The following is a 24888-nucleotide window of genomic DNA, read 5'->3' as shown; positions in this document are numbered from 1 at the left end:
TGTTTCATTTTCTATTTATTGGTTTCTCTTTCGATTGTCGGAACGATGTGCCTATTTAAAATACAGCTCACAGGTTGTATGAGTTCACTACGCAATTACCCGATCGGACAGAATGAACACTATACTGTTACACATCTGTGGTGGTATATATTTATTTCCAGTAACATTTACTTCACCATTTTGGTGCTGTAGATCAATTAAACGCAAAAAACCCGAATAATTGGCAATACCATCCAACCCCTATTCAGAAGACACTTTGTTGGGTACCAGAGGTGTCCTCTTGGGATTGCTACACTGTGGCTAGGCAATCAATACACACACAATGAATGGTACATGTTGTATTTACAATGACAGATTACGTAAGCATGTTAACAATCTTTGCATGACTAACAACGTTCTTAAAATATGATACAAATTTTAAAATGAAAACCTCCATCGTTACACGCGGAAACGTATAATTGTAGTAAAAATATTTTTCTTTCTAATGTTATAAGTAACAACATTATGTCATTCAAATATGCGTATTTGCTATTATTTTTTCTGTAATCTTTCCTCTGCAATCTTCTTGATTTGTGCACGAGCAAACTTTAAAATAAAATATATTAATAATTCGATAATAAATACATTATAATGTATAAGTTCCCCAAAAATTATAACTTAACAATAGACTATGATAGTAGAATCACAAATTAACGCTAATTATAATTCTCATAAAGGTGGTTTGAAAATTGGGGAGCAAGTACCTCAATTCTTACGTCACACCTTATGGATATGACTAGTGAACGTTCATGTTTATTTTGTGACGTTTCATGAGGGGTCTCCAAATTATGTACGAAAAGAAATACCGCAAGCAGGTAATGTTAGCCTACCTTTCCAGACGTAGTAAACGGAAACTGATCGAATATTACAATATGTCCAGGCATTGAATTCGCATTGACCTGTAAAAGAGTTTAGACCTACAGTAATGACGTTTGTTATATTGGCAATCGCACCAGAATCAAGGAGAGTATGAATAGGTTGTAAATAGTGAGAGATGAAAGAAGGGCTAGCGTGCATGTACTCAGAAGCAACGAAAGCGCTGCCGACGCACTGTCTACTGCGTCCAATCTATAGTATTTAAAATCAGTCCTATAATCAAAACAGTTAATTGTTTACCTTTTCAACACAATAGCTCTGAACTTCTTCTAATGTCAATGTGCAGTTTTCTTTTAGCCTATAAACAATTTAAGTATTGACGTTATCCATTGTGAATACCCGTATCTCTTTTTTTTCTCGTAAGAAGTACTACATTTTGCCGCCTAATTTACCACAATAGTGTGGTTTTCCAGAAACAAATCGCACATAAAAGTTTAAACGTTTATTTTAGTGTATAAAATATTTTGATCTAACAATCGTCGGCAGAATACGTACATGATACAAGCACACACCTCTTCGCCGGCTCTTGTATCAGGCACTCCAACAACCTACACAAAATAAACCACACACGGCAATAAATAACATCTAAACTGTTAAATATATGGATGACTAACGGTTCGCTGAATCACGAATTACACAGTAAAGCCCTTATATTATTGAAACATCTCTATTCAGGGGACACTTTTACATGACACGAATAGGACAATATTGTTTAACATTACGGCAAACCCCAATTCAGAGAATCTCCCTATTAATGGGGGAATTGTGTTGGTTCTGAAGTGGTCCCTTAATAAGTTCTCTACTACTATGAACACGCAGCAATAATTTTAGGATAGCACTACACGAATACTTTCAAGTTAAAGATAACAACCTAGGGTGTACATGCCTAGTCGTAAGACCAGACGGTGCCTGGGAACATTCTACTACAAACGCAAACATAATGCAAAGATATTATTACCTGAACCTTTTGAACGGCTGGATTCTTCGCAAGAACGTTCTCAACTTCGATTGGATGAATGGTGCGGCTGAATTTATTAATGATATTCTAAAATACCACATTACAAATAAAACGATTAAAAAAAACAATATTAATGTAATAAAAGTTCTCATAATTTATGATTTTTTTTTATAAAACGTTAACATACAGTTAATGCGGAGAAGTAGTTAATATCGATGGAGTTGAGTAGACCTAGGCTACAGTATTGCATGTTTCTTTGTAATTTGTCTGCATTGAGTAAAGACCGAAACGTACCTTTATTCTACCTTTTATTATCAAATATCCATCCTTGTTCAGTATTCCAACATCTCTGTTCAGTAGACAACAATTAATAATTCATTTATAATCAATTAACATCAATAAAACGCTCATATATTTCAATTCGTATGCAAATTTTAAATTTAAAAACTGAAATACGATACCCTGTTTTCAACCAACCACCATCCGTAAATGACTCTTGTGTAGCCACGTCATTGAGATAATATCGCACACAAGCGAAAGGGCTTCGGATCCATATTTCACCTTCTTCTCCAACTTCTACAGTTATTCCGTCTTTGTTGACGATCTTCAACTAAAGAAAATTAAATTCGGTGAGTTAATGCCAAACGTCTTGACTCGTCGGTGCTGTCCGAGTTGAATCCCGACGAGACGAGTCGCGTTGAGATAGCTTCGGGCGTAGAGTTTAGGTCGTCGGGAGAACTTTAAACATGTTTAATTTTCTTTCGACGAGACGATTCGTCGGGCCTCGTCGTACGACGCTGTCTGAGTTTGTCTTACGAAACCTTCACACAGCATTCTTTATCGGATTGAGGTGATACCACACGACGCGAAGTTAAGGTACACTTTTAAAAACAATTCTACGCATGCCTACAACCCAATTGGCGTTGTGATAGCAACGTGTTAACCATCATACAAAATAATAATGTTGGCATTACCTCAGTATGTGGCACGATCGTGCCAACGGTCGTAGCGCTGTACTCAAACGAGTCGCTTGGAAGTTGTGACGTAGCAAAACCGGTCTCTGACATCCCATAAGAATTCTAAGTCAAATTATATTTGCAAACTGTGAATAATTGATTTGTATTGTTTATTTTAAATAAAGCTTTTAATAATACAGGTTATGACATGGGTCTTATCACTAGGATGCCAGCCTTCGTTTAGAAAATGATGGATCTCAGCTAGGCCTAAATTTCACACTTCCTGGCCTAAACCCGTGTACTTTCACCGGCCCAGCGCGGTGGAATATAGCACCACGGATAAGCGCTACTAAAGAGATTCCATACGTTCACTGTCGACGTAAATGACTATTTAATCTAAAAAATATCTGTCGACGAGAACAGTCGACTACGGCCCATGTGGACGTGACGGCCGTGTGCATGTTCACTCAATCTAAAAGTCCCTAATAACTAGATGTGCGCCGTTGATAACTAGAACTAGATTTCGTCATCATAACACAAATCATAGGCATCATTATAAGCACTCTAATTGCCGCTAGTTAGGTCTATATTTTGCAAGGGGATCAACAAACCAGAATTCTAATTCCATATTTCTTGTCAATTTCTTGAAGGAGATGTAACGGAATAAGAGACCCTCCAGTTAGACCTATTACAAAAACAAAAAGAAACAATATCAGTGTAGAAAATTTACACAGACGGGATAGATACAGATACGTGGGACAAGCTCGCGCTTTACCATGTAAATTGGTATTTATGCGGTTGCGGTTGTCTTGTTATTCTTGATATGAAATAAATTCATTTCTTAGGTAGAAAAAAAAATTGTAGAGCCAAAATATATTACCAATTTTCAGAGAACTTAGGTCGTATTTGTCAGACACCGAGCTGTTGACTAAATCAAATAAGCCAAATAGCAGCATAGTAATATCCGTACATCTAGATAGACAAAGAGAAAGTTACATCCCAAATTGATTTTGTCAATGAATTTTCATTCATGGATTTACAGAATTGAATGTTAAAAGTAGTAATGTTATTGTTTAGTTACTTATTAAGCCTCTTTCAAGAAAGATCAAGTGTGTTAAATTGTAAACACATTCGACAAAAACAATTATTTGGATGCAAGTGAGTTTAAGATAGTTAAATGAAAACTATACAGAGCTAGCAAAGACTTAGCACCTGGAAATATAAACAATGACAATCTAACAACAGGATGATGAGCTCCGAAGACCAAAGATTTTATCTGTGGGTGCGACACGATCCACGCCCCTAACAGACACCGCGCCCCGTAGAGAATATGTACATAGCACAGTACTGTTGGTAGGCCTATTTGTCGCAGCCAGACATAAGATCAATTGACTGTTTCTATCTTGGCAAGGCGAGGTCAGTGTCCTGTTGTAATTTCCTTGGGTCTACATTTAACTCTTACTTTTCATCTTGTGTTGCCTGTAGCATTTTCTCAAAGTTGTACGTTGGTGATGGGAACACCGTGGTCATCCCATAAACGAGTGGTGTTGTTACTCCGGTAAGTTCACCGCCAACATACGCCATGTTTGCACCGCAAATCATTCGGCGTGTCTAAATGAATGAATGTGGTTATACGGTAGGCCTACATCGCATAATAGGTCTATAAAGTATAGTATATGGATATCTATTCACACTACCAACAGAGAAGACGTTAGTTTAGTATTTTAGAATGCAAAAACAAAAAATAAATACACAATTCATTTCAAATTTTGAAATCATTTCCTCCACAGCATTAACGGGTCACAACATTAAATAACGGGTCAAAGAATTAACTAACAGGTTACATCATTAACTAACGGGTCATAGCATTAACTAACGGGTCACAGCCTTAACTAACGGGTCACAGCATTAACTAACGGGTCAAAGCATTAACTAACGGGTCACAGCATTAACTAACGGACCACAACATTAACTAACGAGTCACAGCATTAACTAACGGGTCAAAGAATTAACAAACGGGTCACAGCATTAACTAACGGGTTAATGCATTAACTAACGGGTCACAGCATTAACCAACGGGTCAAAGCATTAACTAACGGGTCACAGCATTAACTAACGGGTCACAGCATTAACTAACGGGTTACAGCATTAACTAACGAGTCATACCATTAACTAACGGGTCACAGCATTAACTAACGGGTCACAGCATTAACTAGCGGGTCACAGCATTAACTAACAGGTCACGGCATTTTTGTTCTTTCTTTTTTGGAACAATATCGTGATACTTACATTCGTTTCCTTTACTTTTAGAAGATAATCGAAAGAAAAGTATGTACCATTCAAAATTGCAAAGTGCGTATACGGAACAAGTTTTGGCTCCCCGGTAGAACCCTATATAAAAAGTATGATACAAAACTATATTTTAATCTTATATTGTTGTCACTAATTGCTTACTATTGGTAACTAAACATGTTTTACTCCTTTCACGTAGTATAGCCTATCATTATAATAATGTGACGATGTGGTACAATATTTATTATAACTATTTTATATAAATGAATTCCTATCATTTGATTGGACGATTGTGAATCACATGGCGTGCAATAGTACGGTAGTTTAATCGCATAGGAAACTCCAGAGTGTAGTAGCATATCTATAATGTGACGATGTGGTACAATATTTAATATGAACGCTTACTGAAGTAAAGCCTGTGTGTGAAATGTCGTCATTTGATACCAACTTCTTGGCCTGATTGAATGCGGTCATGAATCTCTCTTCATTTCCAACTTCAACTAGGTGTTCAAGATTAATTGTTCCCCTAAAAAATCATCATCGTTTTAACCATATTTTTCAAAAAATAATACCTTCTTTCTGAACTATAAATGTTTACCTGTTAACACCGCAGAGAAAAATAAGTTTAACAGACGTACGTGCGCGCGTTCAAAAACTGATGATTGTACTAGGCCCTTCACTAGGCCTACTTTTGAAACGCGTGCGCTAACGTCTTCGAGTAATAATTGACGAATTGCATCACCTACCGTTTGTTATTGGCGCCTACGGCTACGACAAACTGCATGCTTGCAACTCTGAAAATCGACATAGATGTGAACATGAAAATAGTTGTAATTCAATGTAATAATTATAAAGTATAAATACATTACAAATCTTTCGAAACATTGTCAATTGAGGACGATCAAAGCATATTGATCGAAACGTCGAGAAACTCAACAGTTCTTTTCAGAACTAATATACGTGGTGCACCGCAAACTTTATATCAACAATTGTCATATTCACCATCAACCAGTGTCATCGACGCATCATCTTTATTATCGGACTATTTATTCATTTTAGTATCAAATCACACGTCGCACAAATACTTATTTCATGGACGCAAACAGTACAAACTACAAATACTATAATGCTAATAAAAGAAAATACAGATTCCCTACTCATCCGATCGTATTTGTCCATGTTCACTTTTCTCTAGTTCTGGTATTATGGTACAAGCTTTCATGTACAAATCTTCGGGACTTCGCATGAGGAACAATGCTTTACATGAAGTCTGAAAATAATATTAGGACCGGGGTAATAATGTGAACTATTATTATTTTCATTGATACTAACACTTTATTTTAGAATCGTATCGTAACATGTGTAGGCCTATCTTTAATATAGCAACTTAACCTATAGTTGATATAATGATTACATATCTTTATCATTAGGTTGGCCAACAATAAATACAAAAGATTACAGCAACCACATGAAGAGATATTCTGTATTTAGGCTATACCTTTATCATGGTCTTTTTCATTGTTTGAATTGTATAGCCCATTTGCATTCTGATCTGAAATAGAATCAGGTTAACAATTTACAACAATATCTATTCAATAAATACGATAGTAAAACGATCGTAAGCCTAGTCTACTAGCAAACTGTTGTACCACTCCGAGCCACTGTTTGGAGAAGTTTGTGCCACGTAGCACAGTGGAGGCTTCTTACACACACTTTGGAACGCAGAGTTTGCAAACTGAAGCGCTGTCTACACAGTCGATCAAACTTTGTGACAGAAATATGATGTACCCATAATGGACACGATGGTGTTATATCACTGCCATATTCAAGCATATCACTACCATATTTAGGCACATCAGACTTTTTTTGTCAAACAAGTTTTATAGTGTAGACAGAACTTTAAGTTTGCTAGTGTAGAGACTAAGTCTTAAGTTAGAAATATAAACAAGTTTAGTGTGAGAAAGATAGGCATATTTCCCATATTATATCAACCATAGGCCTACTCACCATGATCACTCCAATAGCCCTTGTTGCTGCAATAAAAAGAGGCCATTCCACATGATTACTTCCCAATGCTGCAACACAATCTCCTCTCTTTAGGCCCTGTCCTAACAAACCAGCGGCCAATCTTTCAACCTAAAGAGACACCAATGTTTAAGTATGGTTTAGTAAAAAAATATGGACTTTCTTTAGACCCTGTCTCAACAGACCAGCGACCAATAATTCTAACTAAAAGAAACATGTTTAGTTGAATATATTTTAGTATAAAAATATGGACTTTTTTAGACCCAGTCGTAACAAACCAGCGCCCAATCTTTCAAGAAACACCAATGTTTAGTTAAAATTGTCTTCATTCAGCTCCAATTTGTTTTCTTAAGGTCTGTCTACACTATCAAACTTTAGGTGAAAAAAAAGTGATTTGTTCATATATGGACATGATGATGTCATATCACACTTTTGTTGTCAAACTAGTTTGATATATAGAGTGTAGACAGAGATTTACTAGCATATAATTTACATAAGAATGTTAACTATCATACCTTAATCTTAAATTCACTGAATGTGAATCTTTCCTGGTCGCTGTAGAAGATGTACATCGGTTGATCTGGAATTTCTTCTGCTCTTTTCTCCAGTATCTCATGGCAGGTTAACCCAATGTATGGGACGTCACAGGCGCCATGTGTGTAGCTTATGTTACGATCTATTTCCATTCTATACACTATTAATTAGTAAGATCTAACGAATATTAACATGTTGTGTATGCCACTGTTCCACTCCCCACCTAAAGCTCCTGTCTACGCTATCAAACTTTATGTGAGAAAAAAAACTTTTTTGGCAAACTAGTTTGATAGTGTAGACAGAGCTTTACATGATGTGGACTGACATTGTATACATTTTGTGTACTGTAGACTAAAATTGAAATTCAGCTTTTATCTTCCTATCTAGTAGATCAATTTAGATAACATTTTGAAAAAAAACATAACCAAACCAATCTAAAATATACACAATATTGTCATAAAAATCTGTTGTTTTTTCTTTTCGTTTGTGATTTATTACTATTTAATGTTTTTCTACAACTCATGTCACGAACGCACCAACTGTTATGTGACACCGATATAAAGGTGTAGGCCTATGTTCGAGTAAACAGTAGCGGCTGCTTGTAACCTTAGACGGGTCACTGTGGGGTTACGTTTACAAAAGATTATACTGGAGGACTATGCTTTATTGAATGATACAACACAATAGGCCTATTTAATAAGAATAGTGCTATTCGATCACGCTATATAGGCTAATAATAATAACAATAATTTTACAGTACAATACATTATAGTTACGAGTCGCCATGTTTTATTTTTCCAGTGTTACGGATATTCTGCTGGTTATTATAGGGACCTAACATAGAAAAAAAAACTGTACAATTCTTATAATTATAGTATGCCTTGTGTATTGTAGGGTTTCAATCAATTCTCTCCTTCCTTCCACAAGTCATTCAACTTGTAAATTTTTACTCATGTTTTGTGGCGTTCTCTTCTTGTTTTGTATTTTTTCCCCTTTTATATTGTTATACATTTTATTTATTTGTAAAACGAGCAATGATTTTCCGAAAGGATTAATAAAAGATAATTTGAAATTAAACATTGAAGACACGGCAGTAGTAATTTCAATCCCCTGTTTGCACCTCATTTCATTAGTTCCAATTTACTCTGTTTTCCCAGAAATGTGTTTTACTTTTTTTTTAGAATACAAAAATGGTACTTTAAACAATCAGCGATTCTAAAAAAAAGCTAAACTAGTTAACGACCCTCCGAAGACAATTTCAAATTAAACGCATTTAAATAATCTATTCCAGTTGGGGGGAAATGGGCTGTGGTCATGTTACAAAGTGAGTTAAGAGTTGTCAGGTTAACCACATAAAACTTTTAGAAAGGAAGCCCTTCGCCATTTCCCCCTGACTGATTCGTATAAATCTAAGCCATTGAACAAGTACTTACCGGTAAAAATCCGAATTTTAAACTATAAGTGTCAACACTTAAAATGTATAGACCTTATACTATACTGGCAAACAAACGCGTACGTCTCAACAATGCCTAGTTTCACAGAAACGCAGTGAAATATAACATCGATATGTCACGGGTGAATACATTGCTGTGACGTAGGTCTATTTATGATAAATGTAACACACATGAACATAATAGGAATAATCAGATACCCGGAGTTTTGAAAGTCAGGGTTGGAGAAATGAACATCAAACGGAAAATGATTCAACAGTGTACATTGGAATTAAATAGAAACATGTATCAGAATACGGGGCGCCGGTTGGGATAACTTTAATTTACAAAGATAGGTCTATATGTACTAAATAAAAATAAATGTAGTTGCACTATGAGCAACAAAGCATCAACAAGTTTTAAATAGAAACTATGAAACAGAATACGGGGTGCCGGTTGGGATAACATAAATTTACAAAGATAAGTACATGTATTTTAAAAATAAATGTAGTTGCACCATGAGCAACAAAGCATCAACAAGTTTTAAATAGAAACCATGTATCAGAATACGGGGCGCCGGTTGGGATAACATTAATTTACAAAGATAGCCCTATTTATTTTTAAACTAAATGTAGTTGCACTGTATGAGCAACAAAGCATCAAGAAGTGCATGTTTCAAGTATGCAAATTGAAAGATGTTGTTAAACATTATTGATATAGATTGTGTGAATATCTAACGTTAATGTTTGGACACAATTCAACTTGGATACGTTCTATTTGAATATCGCTATTTTATCAATTGAGTAGTGACTTCAATCTTCTGTCCAGTGATGATGAGTGTCTGGTCAACGAGTTTTTAAGGTCCAGCAGTGTACTGAAAGTCTGTCCTCTGCAGCTCTGTTTGCTTTCTGATTTCCAGGAGCACTTGGTAACTAATTTATGATTTCTATATAAACACAAATATCTTTCTTACGTGAATTTAATAACATATCAAACACTTAACGCGACGATATTGTGTAAAAAAACAAAACAAAACCGGGAAAACTGTTTTTTCGCAGTGTACGTGTTTTAACGAAGGTTATCAAACAACCCTAAGACACGTTAATACATTCCGGTTTAAGAAATTGCTTATAATTTCAACAATAAAGTATAATGCACGAATCGATTTACGGGTAGGTTTTCTACCGTTTAAACACATACAGTAAATGCTGATGAGCGAATAGTGTTTGATAATCGAAAGTACTTGTTTCGCATTATTCCAACATCTTGTAACATATAAACAAAAAAGGTTGATGAACTTTCGTAAAAACAAGGCCAACAGCCATTAAGTCGCGTGCTACAATGCATAGTGATACCGGACCGACAGACAGACAGACCGACAGACAGACCGACATAGTATATACTATAACAACTATACTGACCGAAATTACTGAACATGTTTAAAAATGTTGAAATGTTTAAAAACATTTATATTTTTTTAATTTACACGTGCGTAGCCTGTCACTTTTGACGGCTCGTATAACGTAATTTCGAGTTGAAAAGTAAGTCAAGAAAACAGAAATCGGGCAAAAAGAGTGCGCAATAACATTTAACGCGCAAAAATCTGCGCACTCATGGCAATTTTGTAAACGCTTAAAATTGCCTGAAACGTACTCTTAACTTATTTCATCGAAAATAAATTTTGAAAATTTTAAGCGCGCGTACGCATGCGCTACGCACGTAATTGTATTGCCATATGATGATTTATGCCCTGAAATTTATGAGTACCAAATTTTATTTAATTGTGATTCATGGTTGTGAAGATATGATTACAAACGTGATTTCGTTAAATCGTGCGTAGACCGCGTAATTTTTTATTGCGCACCGTGAAAACATAACCACATCGATTCCTGGCCATAAGGAATATTCTGTGAAAAATTGACTTAGCTAGATTAAACTGATATCAAGATAAGGTCAGAAAGCGATAAAACGCATAGTGATACCGGACCGACAGACAGACAGACCGACAGACAGACCAACCGACCGACATAGTGAACTATAGAGTCGCGTCCACGCGACTAAAAATTGAAAAGAACTGTTGTTGGAGTTAATCGACGTTTCGATCATATCAATATACTGTAGGCCTACTTTGATCGTCTTCAGGAGTGAGAATTTAGAAAGTCCAAGAAATTGTTAATATAAGTGAAATAGCGTGGGACCGGTGTGAAAGCTAAAAAAGAGGTCTTGCACCGACCTCAAGACTATGCTAAGCACGGCTACATAAAAAATCAGTACTACACTGTATGCATTGGTTCCTCTAACATTTGAAATGTATTATTATTTAAAAGTAAAATAAAAACACAGAAGAATTAAAACATCATTTACTTGCTAATCCAACATGCGTTAATACATTTTTTTTTCTTACTACGTTCTGTACTCAGGAATATATCAATATCAGGCGTAGGTTAGTTAATACATGACGTTATTATGGTAAACACAAATAATTATGCATAATTATTCTTGGTATAATTAGTATATACATCCATGCTGTTTTCGGATACCCATCGGATCGACTCGATAAAACCCGAGAAGGAATCGACTATTTTCGGTAAGCGCGTATCGTGTATTATATTGTAGCGATTCAATCAAGATAGTAGATTACGGTACTGTTTGTGGAAATACTAGTAGATACGATGGGCAGTAAGAAACTAACATAAAACACAATCAACAAAATGTAATCAATTAATTATCATTGAATATTATTGATTATCCAGGCGAATCGATTATTTCCTGGATCGATCATACAGATGTGTTTTTTTTCAATCGCAGTCGGGTGGAGGTGGTTGTTGGCCGCCTGCGCCGCCGAATTTCTTGGTCATCTTCTCAATGATGCTACTGATCTTGGGGTTATCCTTGTACTTGGATATGTTGGCAGGGTTTTTACTGACGTCTTGGAAGGCTGCCATTACAACTGGATCCTGGATAAAAAAAGAATTAGATTAGACCATGAACCTATCTAATTTATAGGTCTAAGATTAGACTACAACTGAACCAGAATCAATCGTTCGATCGTTGGTTCGGCAGTTGTATGTGATCATTAAAAGTTAATGTTGAGAATGCTTTCTATATAATTGAATAATTGAATTATGCGTTAGCCACGACGTAATAAAATGATTATGACGCGTTTTGATAGGCCTATCTACTCTATCTATAAAGGAAAGCTAAATACGATCAATTCAATAACTATTATAGAAATAATGTTAACATTTGTAACGCAGGTGTTACAGAAAAGGAGATAAGTGTATTTTGAAGGGTTTTATATTTATTATGATCATTATAATAATTATTAAAATTTGGGGTTATAAACTTTTATTTACCTTGAAAGCTTCCATAATTTCGGGGTCAGATAACAGTTCAGTTATATTTGGCATTCCGGCGGGCATACCACCAGCCCCGGGCATACCACCAGCCCCGGGCATACCACCAGCTCCGGGCATACCACCAGCTCCGGGCATACCACCAGCTCCGGGCATACCACCAGCTCCGGGCATACCACCAGCCCCGGGCATACCACTAGAACCAGGCATACCACCAGCTCCGGGCATACCTGCCCCACCCATTCCGCCGAATCCTGGGAAACCACCAGCCCCACCGGGAAAACCGCCAGCCCCACCGGGAAATCCACCAGCACCACCGGGAAAACCGCCAGGACCACCGGGAAAACCGCCGGGAAATCCACCGGGAAACTGACTGCTTGTTCTTGCTTCCTCTTCACGTCTTGCTTCTTCCTCCTAAAAAAAAAAGATGAAATCAAGTAATATTTGATAAAATTTATATATTCACCAATTGGTTAAATATATAGTATACATTGTCAACACACCTTTCTAGCCTTTTCCTGAGCTTCCTTGGCCGCCTTAATTCGTGCTATCTTTTCTTTAATTTCCTTTTCTTCGCGTTTTCGTTCATACTTCCTATTGTGCTCCTTAATGCGTGATGTCTACAAATGAAATACAAAGTTTGCGCAATGAGTGTGGTGGGTACAAATAAAATGAAAAATTGCCCGTAAATTGTGCGTATGTTATGCTTAAAAATAAAATTGCACAATGAGTGTGGTTGCTACAAATAAAATGCAAAGTTACGCGTAAAACGGTGTGTAATGTTATGCCTATGAATAAATCAACGAGCTATCTTTATGGAATAAATACATTTTTTTTGTAATCGGCGCCATTTGTCTCATCTGCTATATTTACGTTTCCCCGTGACGTATAATCTACCAACGATCAAAGTTCAAAGCTAGCAACATACGATTGACACGCTTGACTGAACAAACCAGCTAAGTGGCTCAATAAGAATATTCCTTTGTTTTTAAATTTATTTAGAAAATTAAAAGGAAATATCAGAATCGGATTGTATAATTAAAAATAAATGTTTGATAGATTTACCATATGATTTATAGTGGTCTTACAACAGTATTCTTGTAATGAAAGGAACATATAATTTTAGCAAGCTGGGTAGTCTTATTTAGGGACTTTCCCAAATCGATTCATCTCCACTGACTTGAAGCACATTCTATAATACAAGATGGCATTTAGAGTGACTACTGCGAGAACTACGGCCGGATTGGTGGTTTGTTTGGCATTACTTGTCGCACATTCAGGTTTTATTCCGACATTTCTTATTTTTTTTAAACGCTTGATTAATATTGACCACAATATCATATGTTAGCCTACCATAACACTGTCTGTACACAAACTGATCGTATCAGAGTAGGCCTATAGACGCCGGTGTTTACGTAAAGTACCACCGGCGGCCACCGGTTACACAGTAAACTAACTTGCTTCTAGTATAGACCATAGTAGATTTTATATTGATTTTTCAGGTATATGCCAGTGTGAGCAAAAACAAAACATGTTGCTAAACAGTTTGACGAAGAAAGACACAATTCAGAAGGATCTGGAAGAAGCCGTTATGCGCAAACTCAAAGAAATATATCGAGAAGATATCAAACCCATTGAAGACCTTTACCATTATCATAATTATGTTTTATCAGGTTTTAATCACATTTTATTTATTTTTCACATCCATATTTCAAGTACCTCGATTTTTACAACCCTGGATGTGCAGACGTCATAGTAGATGACAATATTAAATAATGAAATGAAAACCACTTCCCCATTCAGGAAAAAAAAATCATAATAAAATATTTCGTTATTTTAATCTGTTGTTTAGTAAGTTCAATTCGGTGCCTCTATTTGGACAATTCATTCATTTTTATTTCACATATCCCTTTATTACGGTAAAATAATATAGGTTCCATTCATATAAGTTGAATTGATTGAGCAACTTTGGTTCTAGTATTTTGAATGTATGAAGATTAGTACCGTCCATGTTATTTACATAAAATGTATCATATGTTTCTCTTCCTCTCTGTTGATGTTTTCCTCCATTAGGGCCTACTTTGTTCATCAAAATAATATTTTATGAACATAGCTAAAAACAATCATATTTAGTCACATAGGAAAAATCACGGAGATAATAAGTTGGTTTAATAAGAACCTCTTTGTGTTTGTAGATAGTGAGATTGATGCAGACCCGATGGTGTTGGTATTAGGTCCTTGGAGCGCAGGGAAATCCACGTTGATCAACTACATCCTGGAACTTGATGATGATAGACCTCATCTCGCAACAGGTACATTGGCTTCTCTTTCATACAATTTCTTTTTTTATCAAACAGTAAAATATATAAAGTATAATATTGCAGAATTCACTCGATTTTTGGTACTGTATCTAGATTTTATAGGAATGCATAGGAATATTTGGTATACAACATCACATGTGTTTCACATATCTCCTAGAATCATATCTATAACCTAACCCTACATGATACAGACACCACATGTGATACAAATGAGATGCTGTATTACCAAATATTCCTATGATACTGAGCAAATATTGTAGTATGTGGAGATACAGCACTTAGGAGTCTGGTACAAAATTAATACCTTTGACAAATGTTCACAAAATTTATATTACAGGTTCTGAACCAACAACATCGGAATTCACAATTGTGATGCATGGAAAACTGCCGAAGAAGGTGGACGGCACCGCTCTTGTTACAGACTACGAGAAACCATACAGCTCTCTAACGACTTTTGGTACAGGATTTCTCCAGCGTCTTATAGGTCTTGAGATGCCGAACGAAATACTCAAGAAAGTAACCTTTGTAGACACACCAGGAATCATTGAAAATCGAAGGCAGCAAGAACGTGGTTATCCATTCAATGATGTTATGCATTGGTTTATAGATCGAGCCGATTTGATTTTTGTAGTGTTCGATCCGTCAAAACTAGATGTTGGAATCGAACTTGAATCTATATTTCATAGGTTGAAAGGTCACGAGTCGAAAATCAAAATCATAATGAATAAAGCCGACAGCATGGACACGAAGGAATTAATGCGTGTGTATGGCGCCCTCTTCTGGAATCTATCGCCGTTGATAAATGTAACTGAACCTCCGAGAGTGTACGTTGGTTCATTTTGGTCGCAAAAGTTTAAAAACATAGCGTTTCAGGGATTATTCGAGCGTGAAGAACAATCACTTGGTGAAGACTTGCACACTATTGTGTCCAATAACGTACAGTCTAAGATATCGATGATTCGGCAACGAGCGATATCCGCACGCATACATGCTTTAACTGTGCAAGCATACAAGCAAACATACGATCAGCAATCATCTTTAATGTACAGCAATGAAAAGAAAATGGCTGACATCATCAGAAACCCAGGAAAGTATGGGGTGTTTCAGCGAGTATTAGGTAATGCAAATGTCAGCGCCTTTGACCTGGCAAGTCCGCAGAGTTTTCAACAGTTTTTTAATTTACATCCACTGGACTCGTTTCAACTTCTAAAAGCTCACTGCAGTATATTTACAGGTTGTCCACTTGAAATGATTGAAACTGCTATATTTAGCAAACTACCAGATCTACTCAAAAAATTCAACGTTCGCAAAAGTTCTTCAGTTCATAAAAAAATAGAATTATAAAATGAATTCTCAATAGTGTTTGCTTCTTTTTCATTGAAATAAAAAAAAAAAGAAAATTAAAACAATATATGTAACTTAATTTTAAACTTAAAAATGTGATGATTAAAGCAATAAAATATAAAAAAATTAAAATAATAAAGACTGTTTGAAGCAAGATATCAGTATGTTGTATTATCATGGTTTGAGATTGATTTTGTAAGCTAACTTTTTATGCAAACGAGAATCCCTAAACATCAAGATTTGTATATTTTCATATTCAGCCATGACCTTACAATGTCACTCTAGGGATGAATATACATATTCATCTATGTTATCCGTAATGATGACAATAATTTAGTCGAAATAGAGAGCTGGTGCTAGATCTACTGTGAAGTTGCCAAAATAGTAGAATATCCACTTAACTGCTGCCTCACGAATTAAACCCTCCCAGACACTATCCTGGATGTTTCTATGGTTAACAAAGAAGAGAAAGAGCTAACTCTACCAAAGGCCCATAAGCATAAACTTACCTGACTTTGTTATTACCTAATAGGAAGAAATATATACGTAGTTTACACATTTGGAGGGTATAGAGACCTCACCCCTCCCTCTTCATCAACACGCCTACCTTAGGCTCAAGTTCTTTTAACAGCATGTATACATCATCATCAAAGTCCAGCTTGTTGGCCATCTGCAGGTCCTTGGCAGCACTCTCCCAGTGTCCTCGTTGTTTGTGAGCCTTGCCTCTACACTTGTAGGCCAAGGCTGAATCTGGGTTGATTTCTATGGCTTTGTTTGCATCTCTTATTGCTGCATTTGGCTTCATGATTTTCAGGTAGGCACTAAAGATGAAATAATAATCATAATCAAACCGGTAAATTATAGCAATATACCTTCCAGTACAGTATAATAACAGGCCATACAGTAATATAACTACTAACTTTGCATATTTGCTGAGTCAGATTTAATAAGGCGTGGTCTAGCCCAATAGTTGCACAGATACAGAGCATTAAAATGGAATATCTAGTAGGTCTAAGTTCAATTATACTACTAACAGATTGTGGGATACGTATGGGCAGGGCTTTAACCTGATTAACCCCTATTAAGGGGACACCTACGAGACCAATACAGGTGTTTTATTGTAATACATCAATGCCCAATGCTTACTTTGCTCTCTTTGCAAATAAAGGGGCCGAGTTAGGGTTTAATAGAATGCCTTCTGTAAACAGCTTAATGGCTTCTTCATGATTTCCTTCACTGAGCGCCATCTGTGCCGTGGATCGTTTCTCATTGGCTGCATCCATCATTTCTTCGGTGACCTCAATGCTGCCATCCCCCATTTCTTGCGGTTCATCAGTGTCGCCCTCTATGACACCTTCCATATCAAATTCTGTGGAGGAAATAGAAATAATCCAGGTGACTTACATCATGGTTTTTGCTCGACAGCACTAGTGCAGGATTTTTCCCAAGTTTTTTTATCACCAATTTTGTCTGACAATTGTACTTACCAACTTCACTTTCTTCACTTTCAACTTCTGGCTCGGGTGTTGGCTCTGCTTTTTTAGCACTCTCTTTTTTAGCACTCTCTTCTTTAGCACTCTCTTCTTTAGCACTCTGAAATTTTAATAAAATAAAACATTTTTAATGTATGAATTTAGATTTCCAGTTATTTAGTATTGAATGTAAATCCTACAGGTCAATACAGACAGGTTTTATTTTGAAATACTAGATACAGTATCGTACATATAACACACAGAAAGGTATTTTAACCAAGTTTCATTTTTGGATTATTATAAATGCACATCTTGCATCGTCTTACCTCATTGGTTTTCATTTCTTCAGCAGGTTCTGGTTTGGTTTCACTGGGTTGTTCTTTAGGTGGAGGAATCTTAGCCCCAAGGCTGTGGAAAACAAACATGTGTACCTTACTAATAGGACTACAGTATACTATTCAGGCCCTAGGTTCTACTCTAGTACACAGGGGTGGGGACAGGGCACTTTTTATTCACTCATTTTACTTTTTACTACTACTACTAGGCCTAGTAGGAGGCCTAGGCCTAGATTAATTATCTAGCTGCCATAAATGAATATCTAGCCTACTACTAAATCAAGATTTGATCTTAATGCTAACTACGTGACGTACGGTAGGCCAGATGAGTCTAGGCTCTAGCCATCTCTAGCCTAAAGACTATACTTAGGCTATGCCTAGCCGGCCCTAGCAGTACTAGGCCTACAAACTCTAGGCCTAGGGGCTAGGCCTAGCTAGCTAGGCCGACCTACAAAAACAAGTTGTAGTTCATACCTCTCCAACCAATCTCTATAAAACTTTAGAGACGGGGCATGCAAACTATCTGGGTCTGCCTTGCATTGTTGCACGAAGAGTTTAAGTAGCTCAATCTGTTCGTTTTCCATGGTTTAAATTAATATTTTATTTGCAAAATCGAACTTAGCACATGTCGCACATGCAGATCTCGTGAAAACAACAAAACCGCAATATCACACGCGAACCTTCTAGTCCAAATATGAAACGCCATATGTGCAATACAGTTTATGTCTTTCTCAGATGTGTCCTCGCGCTCACCTCTATCCCCAGTCAACCAGGTTGTTTAAAATTACAGTACTGTTACAGTACTGTTATATTGCTAACAAAATAAAAGGATTCAAAATATCTATAATTTGAAAAAAAGTATAAATTCACATATACAATGATAACAAATCCGTAGGTTAGTAGAATCCTACATTTATTTATGTCAACCGAAAATGTTACGTAGTACGTCCGGTTTTATTTATTTTTTTATTTTTTTGCCTCATCTCTCCTCCAATTTTGGATACGATAACCTCCTCTAAATAAAAAATACATTTATTTTGTATTCCGATTTGTGATACTGTAGTGTGATAATGACAAAAATAGCAATAACGCCCTCTTGAGTTTTTTCCTTAAACACGTCAGCGCGTCAAAACATTGATGAAAATGACGTCATGAATGCGCGTGTGGATATTTCATTTATTGGTGGTGTCCTTGAAGAATTCCACTTTAAATGTGTATACGAGTATTCTGTCCGAGTATATGAATAGAAAAATAACAGATTTAGCCAAAACAAATGAAATATGAATGTGAATAATTATTGTTTCGCGCTATGTGAACTCAAAACATATTTTTTAATATTAGACTACCTTAAGTGCCGATAAAAGTATTTTGTAGCTAATTTTTACATTTTGTAGGAAATATTATCTCATTAATATTTCATACGTCATCATAATTAGGTCACGTGTTTTGAATATTTCCTTTTTCTGAGCTGCCACTAAAAATTAAAATACATTTATATACATTATCATATGCGAAGGTTAATTGATGCAATGTGTTTTGTAATGTGCTGGGAAAGGTTGATATAAATGAAGTGTAACGTAAATGATATAAAATGATACATCATATATCAAATACGCCATTAATAATGTGTGATTCACATGTATTTTTAATCAGTTTCACCTGGTGAATTTGTGAATCTGCGTACTTTACTGGTGCAACGTCACACGCGTACGCGAGAGCAATTGAACGAGATATTTTTTGCATCTACACATCCTAATAAACTGAATACAAAATTAGTGAAATAATGATTTGTATATACTGTTTGGTTGGGATGGAATAATCATTGCAATCGATTATTTTTATTTAAAATTTGTCATGGAGAAAATAATATGAATTTTGATTTGATTTATTTCGATACCAACAAACACTGAAGAATAAAAGAAAAAAATGTTTGTAAGCTACTGAGAATAGCCTAAATGCCCAACAGTTAATTTACATCATGTGGGGTCCCATATTTTAGGCAAGGATTGTGATGCTATAAAGCATAAAAGCATTTCTTAACATGATTAGTAGGCCTACAAAATAGTTATTAATCGCCTTGGTTACAAATCCTATTACATGCACCAGCGTGTTTGAATTGATGATACTAGGGAAGAGTGTTGGTTATTAACACAAGTACAATGGTCCTTTGACAGTTAGTTAGGGCATCTTGAAAGTGGACGAATACGCTAGGGACCGAATAGATGCACATCACTACACTGTACATTATTTCGCAGTATCTTCTGTGCGTATATTAGAGGACCGCGGTAGTAATTGACGATCGGCCGTCTCACGCATCGATATACAAATCCATTCAGTTTTAAAAGATTTAGCCGGCTTATTTCACTTTAGGTATATACTAATTTAGTTTAATAGCATAAAGTTGGATTCTGTTTGACACGTTCTCGTCACAATTAGGCTACGCGTAAACCCATTACGGAACATCCAAAATGGTTCGGTTACGTTAAAAATTGATTATAGCGCCATCTTGCGTTCATAAGATTTTCCAATACGTTCAGTACAGTTAATACCCAAAATCAAACGATTTTCGCTGAATGGGTCTAAAAATAACCTAATCTTTAGTGGCCTCAATCGGCCATTCAAAAGAAAAGTGGAAAGGATCACGAATTGTCAATATTGCATCGTGGTATTGAATGAGAGCTAATAGTGAATTGCGATAAGAATGGTATACAAAATGTGCATGGTTTACCACCTATACGACGACGGCGAATGATAGAGTTGCCGACGACGAGTTAATGTTAACAAAATTGGAAAGGATAGCACAGAGCGAAAAGTATAACATCGTCGAGTATCGTTTTCTTGCTACTGTAACCTTCGTCAGTCGATATTTTTCCGAGGCAGGGTAAGTCAGCATTACAAAACAATTAGTAGGAAAGAACACTAATCAACAATTTTGCATTATGTGAATGATTTAATGAGAGCAGGCTATTTAGTCGTTTCGTTGCCAACGTTTTGTTCATTACCGGTACAACGCGGTATATATTGATGAAACATCCGTCAATGTTATTGTGTGGTATGTCATTCGGGATGCGGCGGCAAGTGTGACCAGTGTGTGCATGCTGCCAGTTAGCTTACGATAAACGTACGCAGAGAAGATGCATCAAGGTGAAACAAACGGTTGTATTTAATTGATGCGGTTTTTACAAAATACGACGATCTTCACTTTCTGCTTGGGTTAATTCATGTCATGAACCATACCCAAGGGACTTGAATTGTGTTGTTCCTGATTTCTTTTAAATGTATGCTTGCCGGGAGAACTCTGAGCATTCTAATAGGGCTTACGTACGCGTATAATTGCTTGCATTTGAGAGTGGCATCGACTCATCCCGTGAGGAAGCCCCATTTGCCCGGAAGGTGAAATATAAAAGGTAATACTTTTGGAAACTGAATAATCTGTTCTTGGATAAGTAGGCTAAAAACAATGACTACATCGCCAGTTCGATCTTCAAATGGGCATAGCCCAGAATATCAAAATGGAAACAGGAAGGAACAAGAAGACGGGAAGAAGCTAGATCTGCAGAGTTTGAGTGAAGGGGTAGCTACCCTCATATGTCCAACGGTAAGTAAATTACACATTATATCAACCTCAACATCAATGGGACATTTTGGGTGCCACGTGGTTGGTTTTCAACATAATTATCCTTAGGGCCAAAGTGGTTTAGTTGAATTAAATTAAAGAGGGGGTTCAACATTTGGGGTTTAATGTTGAGAAAGCATGTAATATATGTAAGGAATTTATGTCAAATAATATATGATTTTAAACGGTTCTTGTTGATTGTAATAAATTATCTAGATTTTATCGGTCTAATATTTAGACAGTAAGCCTACGCGTTATAGCAACGTCAACATGGTAATTTGTGGAATTATATTTAATGTTTTGTAATATTAGTAGCCCACTTAGTTTAGAAGGATTTTAAGCAAATCATTTCACGGATTCCTGTCGGTTTTGGTTCTGGAAGATGGGCTTCACTACACTGCATTAATGCGAGTATTGCGAATTGATCATAACATGGAGCTATAAATAAACTAAGTTTATAGATCCATGAATAGTAGCCTGGGGCAAGACTCAACATTTAATGGGGCCTATATTGGATAGGCCTATGCTGATTATTATTAAAACACGAGAGAGAGAAAACATGCCGGGTAGAGGCCTCAAGATTGTGCACAAAAAGAACACAAATGAGATATTAAGCGCAATGGAATGATTTAGGTTCAATCCATGCAATTTCATACCGCCATTATTTGTATAGCAGATAAATCATCAACATTTGTACGCACGCGTGTCATTTTTACGCAAGCGTGCCATTTCTACGCACGCGTTCCATTTGTACGCACGCGTGCCATTTGTTTGCACGCGTATCCTTTGTACTGTAGCCTTAATGAGTTGAACTCTTCGTGCATTATAATTACAATAATAGCCTATAATTAGGCTGTTATTTCAACCAATGAACCTTTCCAAATTACAGAGGTTATGATGAGAATTTGTCAAGGTCAAAGTTGTAATAATTTGCATATATCTAATCGATAGTAACGATTTGTACTTAAAAACAAACAAAAATTAGTATAAAATGTAGTTATATTACAAAGTGTTGTAATTCACGGCTGAGTCGTCATCGTAATGTATGCGAAGTGTGATCATTCCCAAGTGCTTTCTAAAAGCAGAATAACATTTTTGCGAGATGTGGTTTTCCGATATAATTATTTATTTATCACTATGTTATACTAATAGAGTGAACAGTTTCAATACGTGATCTATTTTTCTTTTCTAATTTATTCTTTGCGAAGAGAATACGCCTGATACTGTAGGTTTTACCTTCGCGTAGTATACTTAAAATTAAGGCACGCGGGAAAAAGTTGATTAGACGCGCATGTTGTTTTTATGGCGTCACTGACGGTATGTGTAGACGCATAGAAACGGGTGGATTGATTATTGATGTTATTTCCAGCAAATTTAGTTTACGTACACAAGTACGTGATTAAAACAAAAATGTTAACGTTCTTGGTCAAAGATGATATTTATTACACAAACGTACCGTCTTTATTTCAAATCAGAGTTTCTAAAGAAACGATTTATACTAATAACATCCCTATCTAATTCTAATAGAAATGTCAGAGGCGGTTTCACTCTTGCATGTTTCCCGCGCGTAGAATAAATCACGGCGTAAGTTGCCCATAACTGATAAATGATTCCCAGGGTAATGACTCGATGATCTAATCGCGCGCAATCATAGAAAACGTCCTCCAGAAAGCACCCCATACACAATCCTGGGGTAACGATCGGTCGCATGGATGAGTTATATATATAGTAATTACTATTTCCGGACTGCACAAAGTAAATCCGATTTCTTGTTTCATTAACAGTTTTGCGATTGGCAAATTTTAAGTGATCTAATCGCGCAATCATAGAAAATGTCCTCATGAAAACACCCCATACACAACCCTGGGGTACCGATCAGTCGCATGAGTTATATATAGTAATTACTATTTCCGGACTTTGCACAAAGTAAATCGGATTTTTTGTAACAGTTTTGCGATTGGCAAATTTTAAGTGGGGAATATAATGATCTAATCGCGCAATCATAGAAAATATCCTCATGAAAACACCCCATACACAACCCTGGGGGTAACGAGTTTATAGTAATTACTATTTCCGGACTTCACACAAAGTAAATCGGATTTTGTATCATGAGTTTTGCTTTTGACAAATGTAAAGTATGGGGGAAAATGGAAAACGTATTATACAGTATAAAACCAAAAACAATACATTTTTCTTTATATAAAAAGTGATTATTAGCCATTAATGCTACCATATACATTGGTTGAAGTCACTCGAACATCATCCTGTATGTTACCGCTTGTGGGCGCTGGTCCTGTAAACCATAACCTATGGTCGTATTAGATACAAACAATGTCACAAAAGGTTAATTGTGTCTTTTTTTTCAACTTTATTCTCACTTCTTGTTATATAATGATGTCAAAAGTGTGCTTGTTTCAGATTTCCCTTTGCATCAATCTATCATAACAGTAATTTTAACTTGCTAAATCATGCCATAAATTATCCAAAAATGGTACTTTTTGCCCGAGTGGGTACTTTTGTAAGATCACATTGCCCAAGTGTGTTAGATTTATACTGCCCATGTGTTTAATTACAACTAACGAGACACATCCCCGTGTGAAAAGATGCTGAGCTTCAGGTATTGAAGTAATAATTATTAAATCGAAGATAATTTATTAGATATCCTGAGAGATGATTCGTTTGTGAGATAAGAAGTGACAACAACGAGACAGAGAAATGTAGAAACTTAAATCATAGAAAAATGTGTTTTTCATGAAAAAATAGTAGCAGTCAGATGTATTAAACCACCCGATTTTGCATCTGTCATTAGGTAGATCTTAACTGACTATTGACAGTCATCTAGATACGAGTCTGCATCTGTCATTAGGTAGATCTTAACTGACTATTGACAGTCATCTAGATACGAGTCTGCAGCTGTCATTAGGTAGATATTAACTGACTATTGACAGTCATATAGATACGAGTCTGCATCTGTCATTAGGTAGATCTTAACTGACTATTGACAGTCATCTAGATACGAGTCTGCATTTTTCATTAGGTAGATCTTACCTGAATATTGACAGTCATCTAGATACGAGTCTGCATCTGTCATTAGGTAGATCTTAACTGGCTATTGACAGTCATCTATATACGAGTCTGCATCTGTCATTAGGTAGATCTCAACTGACTATTGTCAGTCATCTAGATACGAGTCTGCAGCTGTCATTAGGTATATCTTAACTGACTATTGACAGTCATCTAGATACCAGTCTGCAGCTGTCATTAGGTAGATCTTAACTGACTATTGACAGTCATCTAGATACGAATCTGCAGCTGTCATTAGGTAGATCTTAAC

At 36.1% G+C, this 24888-nt stretch overlaps 4 protein-coding genes across 15 annotated transcripts in view; 2 read left to right on the top strand and 2 right to left on the bottom strand.

The window, feature by feature from the left end:
* Positions 1–64: 64 nt before the first annotated feature.
* On the bottom strand, positions 65–10125 carry LOC144843052 (medium-chain acyl-CoA ligase ACSF2, mitochondrial-like). 4 transcript variants are annotated; one of them, XM_078699711.1, is made up of 19 exons: positions 8221–10125; positions 7662–7840; positions 7129–7257; positions 6620–6673; positions 6279–6391; positions 5868–5915; positions 5527–5647; positions 5119–5220; positions 4292–4440; positions 3710–3801; positions 3441–3514; positions 2848–2952; positions 2335–2483; positions 2168–2222; positions 1874–1960; positions 1411–1463; positions 1156–1213; positions 870–938; positions 65–585 (listed from the first exon to the last, which is right to left on the bottom strand). In XM_078699711.1, coding segments are annotated over exons 1-19 (1692 nt in total). In that variant the 5' UTR covers positions 8222–10125; the 3' UTR covers positions 65–531. The 4 variants fall into 4 exon arrangements, with proteins under 4 accessions (XP_078555837.1, XP_078555839.1, XP_078555838.1 ...); XM_078699713.1 differs by having other exon boundaries at positions 9114–10125; XM_078699712.1 differs by having other exon boundaries at positions 8234–8296.
* A 1270-nt stretch (positions 10126–11395) lies between these two features.
* LOC144843065 (putative protein FAM10A4) lies at positions 11396–18620 on the bottom strand. Of its 8 annotated transcripts, none has more exons than XM_078699738.1 (9): positions 18413–18620; positions 17930–18011; positions 17619–17724; positions 17278–17500; positions 16739–16952; positions 12970–13086; positions 12596–12880; positions 12467–12541; positions 11396–12067 (listed from the first exon to the last, which is right to left on the bottom strand). In XM_078699738.1, the coding sequence occupies exons 1-9, from the start codon at positions 18520–18522 to the stop codon at positions 11909–11911; spliced, it is 1371 nt and encodes a 456-aa protein (XP_078555864.1). In that variant the 5' UTR covers positions 18523–18620; the 3' UTR covers positions 11396–11908. The 8 variants fall into 8 exon arrangements, with proteins under 8 accessions (XP_078555864.1, XP_078555866.1, XP_078555867.1 ...); XM_078699740.1 differs by having other exon boundaries at positions 12614–12880; XM_078699741.1 differs by having other exon boundaries at positions 12632–12880.
* On the top strand, positions 13603–16288 carry LOC144843069 (sarcalumenin-like). The gene is made up of 4 exons (XM_078699749.1): positions 13603–13746; positions 13969–14139; positions 14662–14778; positions 15125–16288. The coding sequence occupies exons 1-4, from the start codon at positions 13671–13673 to the stop codon at positions 16129–16131; spliced, it is 1371 nt and encodes a 456-aa protein (XP_078555875.1). The 5' UTR covers positions 13603–13670; the 3' UTR covers positions 16132–16288.
* Positions 18621–20526: 1906 nt separating the features above from the next.
* Positions 20527–24888, top strand: part of LOC144843044 (guanylate cyclase soluble subunit alpha-2-like) — a 171326-nt gene continuing 166964 nt past the window's right edge. For both annotated transcript variants that reach the window (XR_013612218.1, XM_078699697.1), the window contains exon 1: positions 20527–21536. Coding sequence is in view for 1 of the 2 variants with exons in the window: in XM_078699697.1 (XP_078555823.1) it covers positions 21399–21536 (138 nt within the window). In the remaining variant the exon portion in view is untranslated. The remainder of the gene's footprint in view (positions 21537–24888) is intronic.

The sequence above is a fragment of the Antedon bifida genome, chromosome 5 (assembly GCF_963402885.1).
Source record: "Antedon bifida chromosome 5, ecAntBifi1.1, whole genome shotgun sequence".
Taxonomy (NCBI): Eukaryota; Metazoa; Echinodermata; class Crinoidea; order Comatulida; family Antedonidae; genus Antedon; species Antedon bifida.
Note: the sequence above shows the minus strand (reverse complement) of the source record. Positions and strands in the feature narration are given on the sequence as shown.

Bases quoted from the DNA above. Each gene is read 5' to 3' on its own strand.
- LOC144843052 (XM_078699711.1), bottom strand. The intron at 6,392-6,619 runs GTATAGCCTAAA...TATTATTTTCAG, and splicing joins TGAAAAAGACCATGATAAAG to ACTTCATGTAAAGCATTGTT. The intron at 586-869 runs GTAGGCTAACAT...TTTATTTTAAAG, and splicing joins CGTTTACTACGTCTGGAAAG to TTTGCTCGTGCACAAATCAA.
- LOC144843065 (XM_078699733.1), bottom strand. From the start codon at position 18,522: ATGGAAAACGAACAGATTGAGCTACTTAAACTCTTCGTGCAACAATGC. The intron at 17,725-17,929 runs GTAAGACGATGC...TTAAAATTTCAG, and splicing joins AAGAAATGAAAACCAATGAG to AGTGCTAAAGAAGAGAGTGC. The intron at 12,068-12,466 runs GTAAATAAAAGT...TTTTTTATCCAG, and splicing joins AAATTATGGAAGCTTTCAAG to GATCCAGTTGTAATGGCAGC.
- LOC144843069 (XM_078699749.1), top strand. From the start codon at position 13,671: ATGGCATTTAGAGTGACTACTGCGAGAACTACGGCCGGATTGGTGGTT. The intron at 13,747-13,968 runs GTTTTATTCCGA...TTGATTTTTCAG, and splicing joins ATTACTTGTCGCACATTCAG to GTATATGCCAGTGTGAGCAA. The intron at 14,140-14,661 runs GTTTTAATCACA...TTGTGTTTGTAG, and splicing joins TCATAATTATGTTTTATCAG to ATAGTGAGATTGATGCAGAC.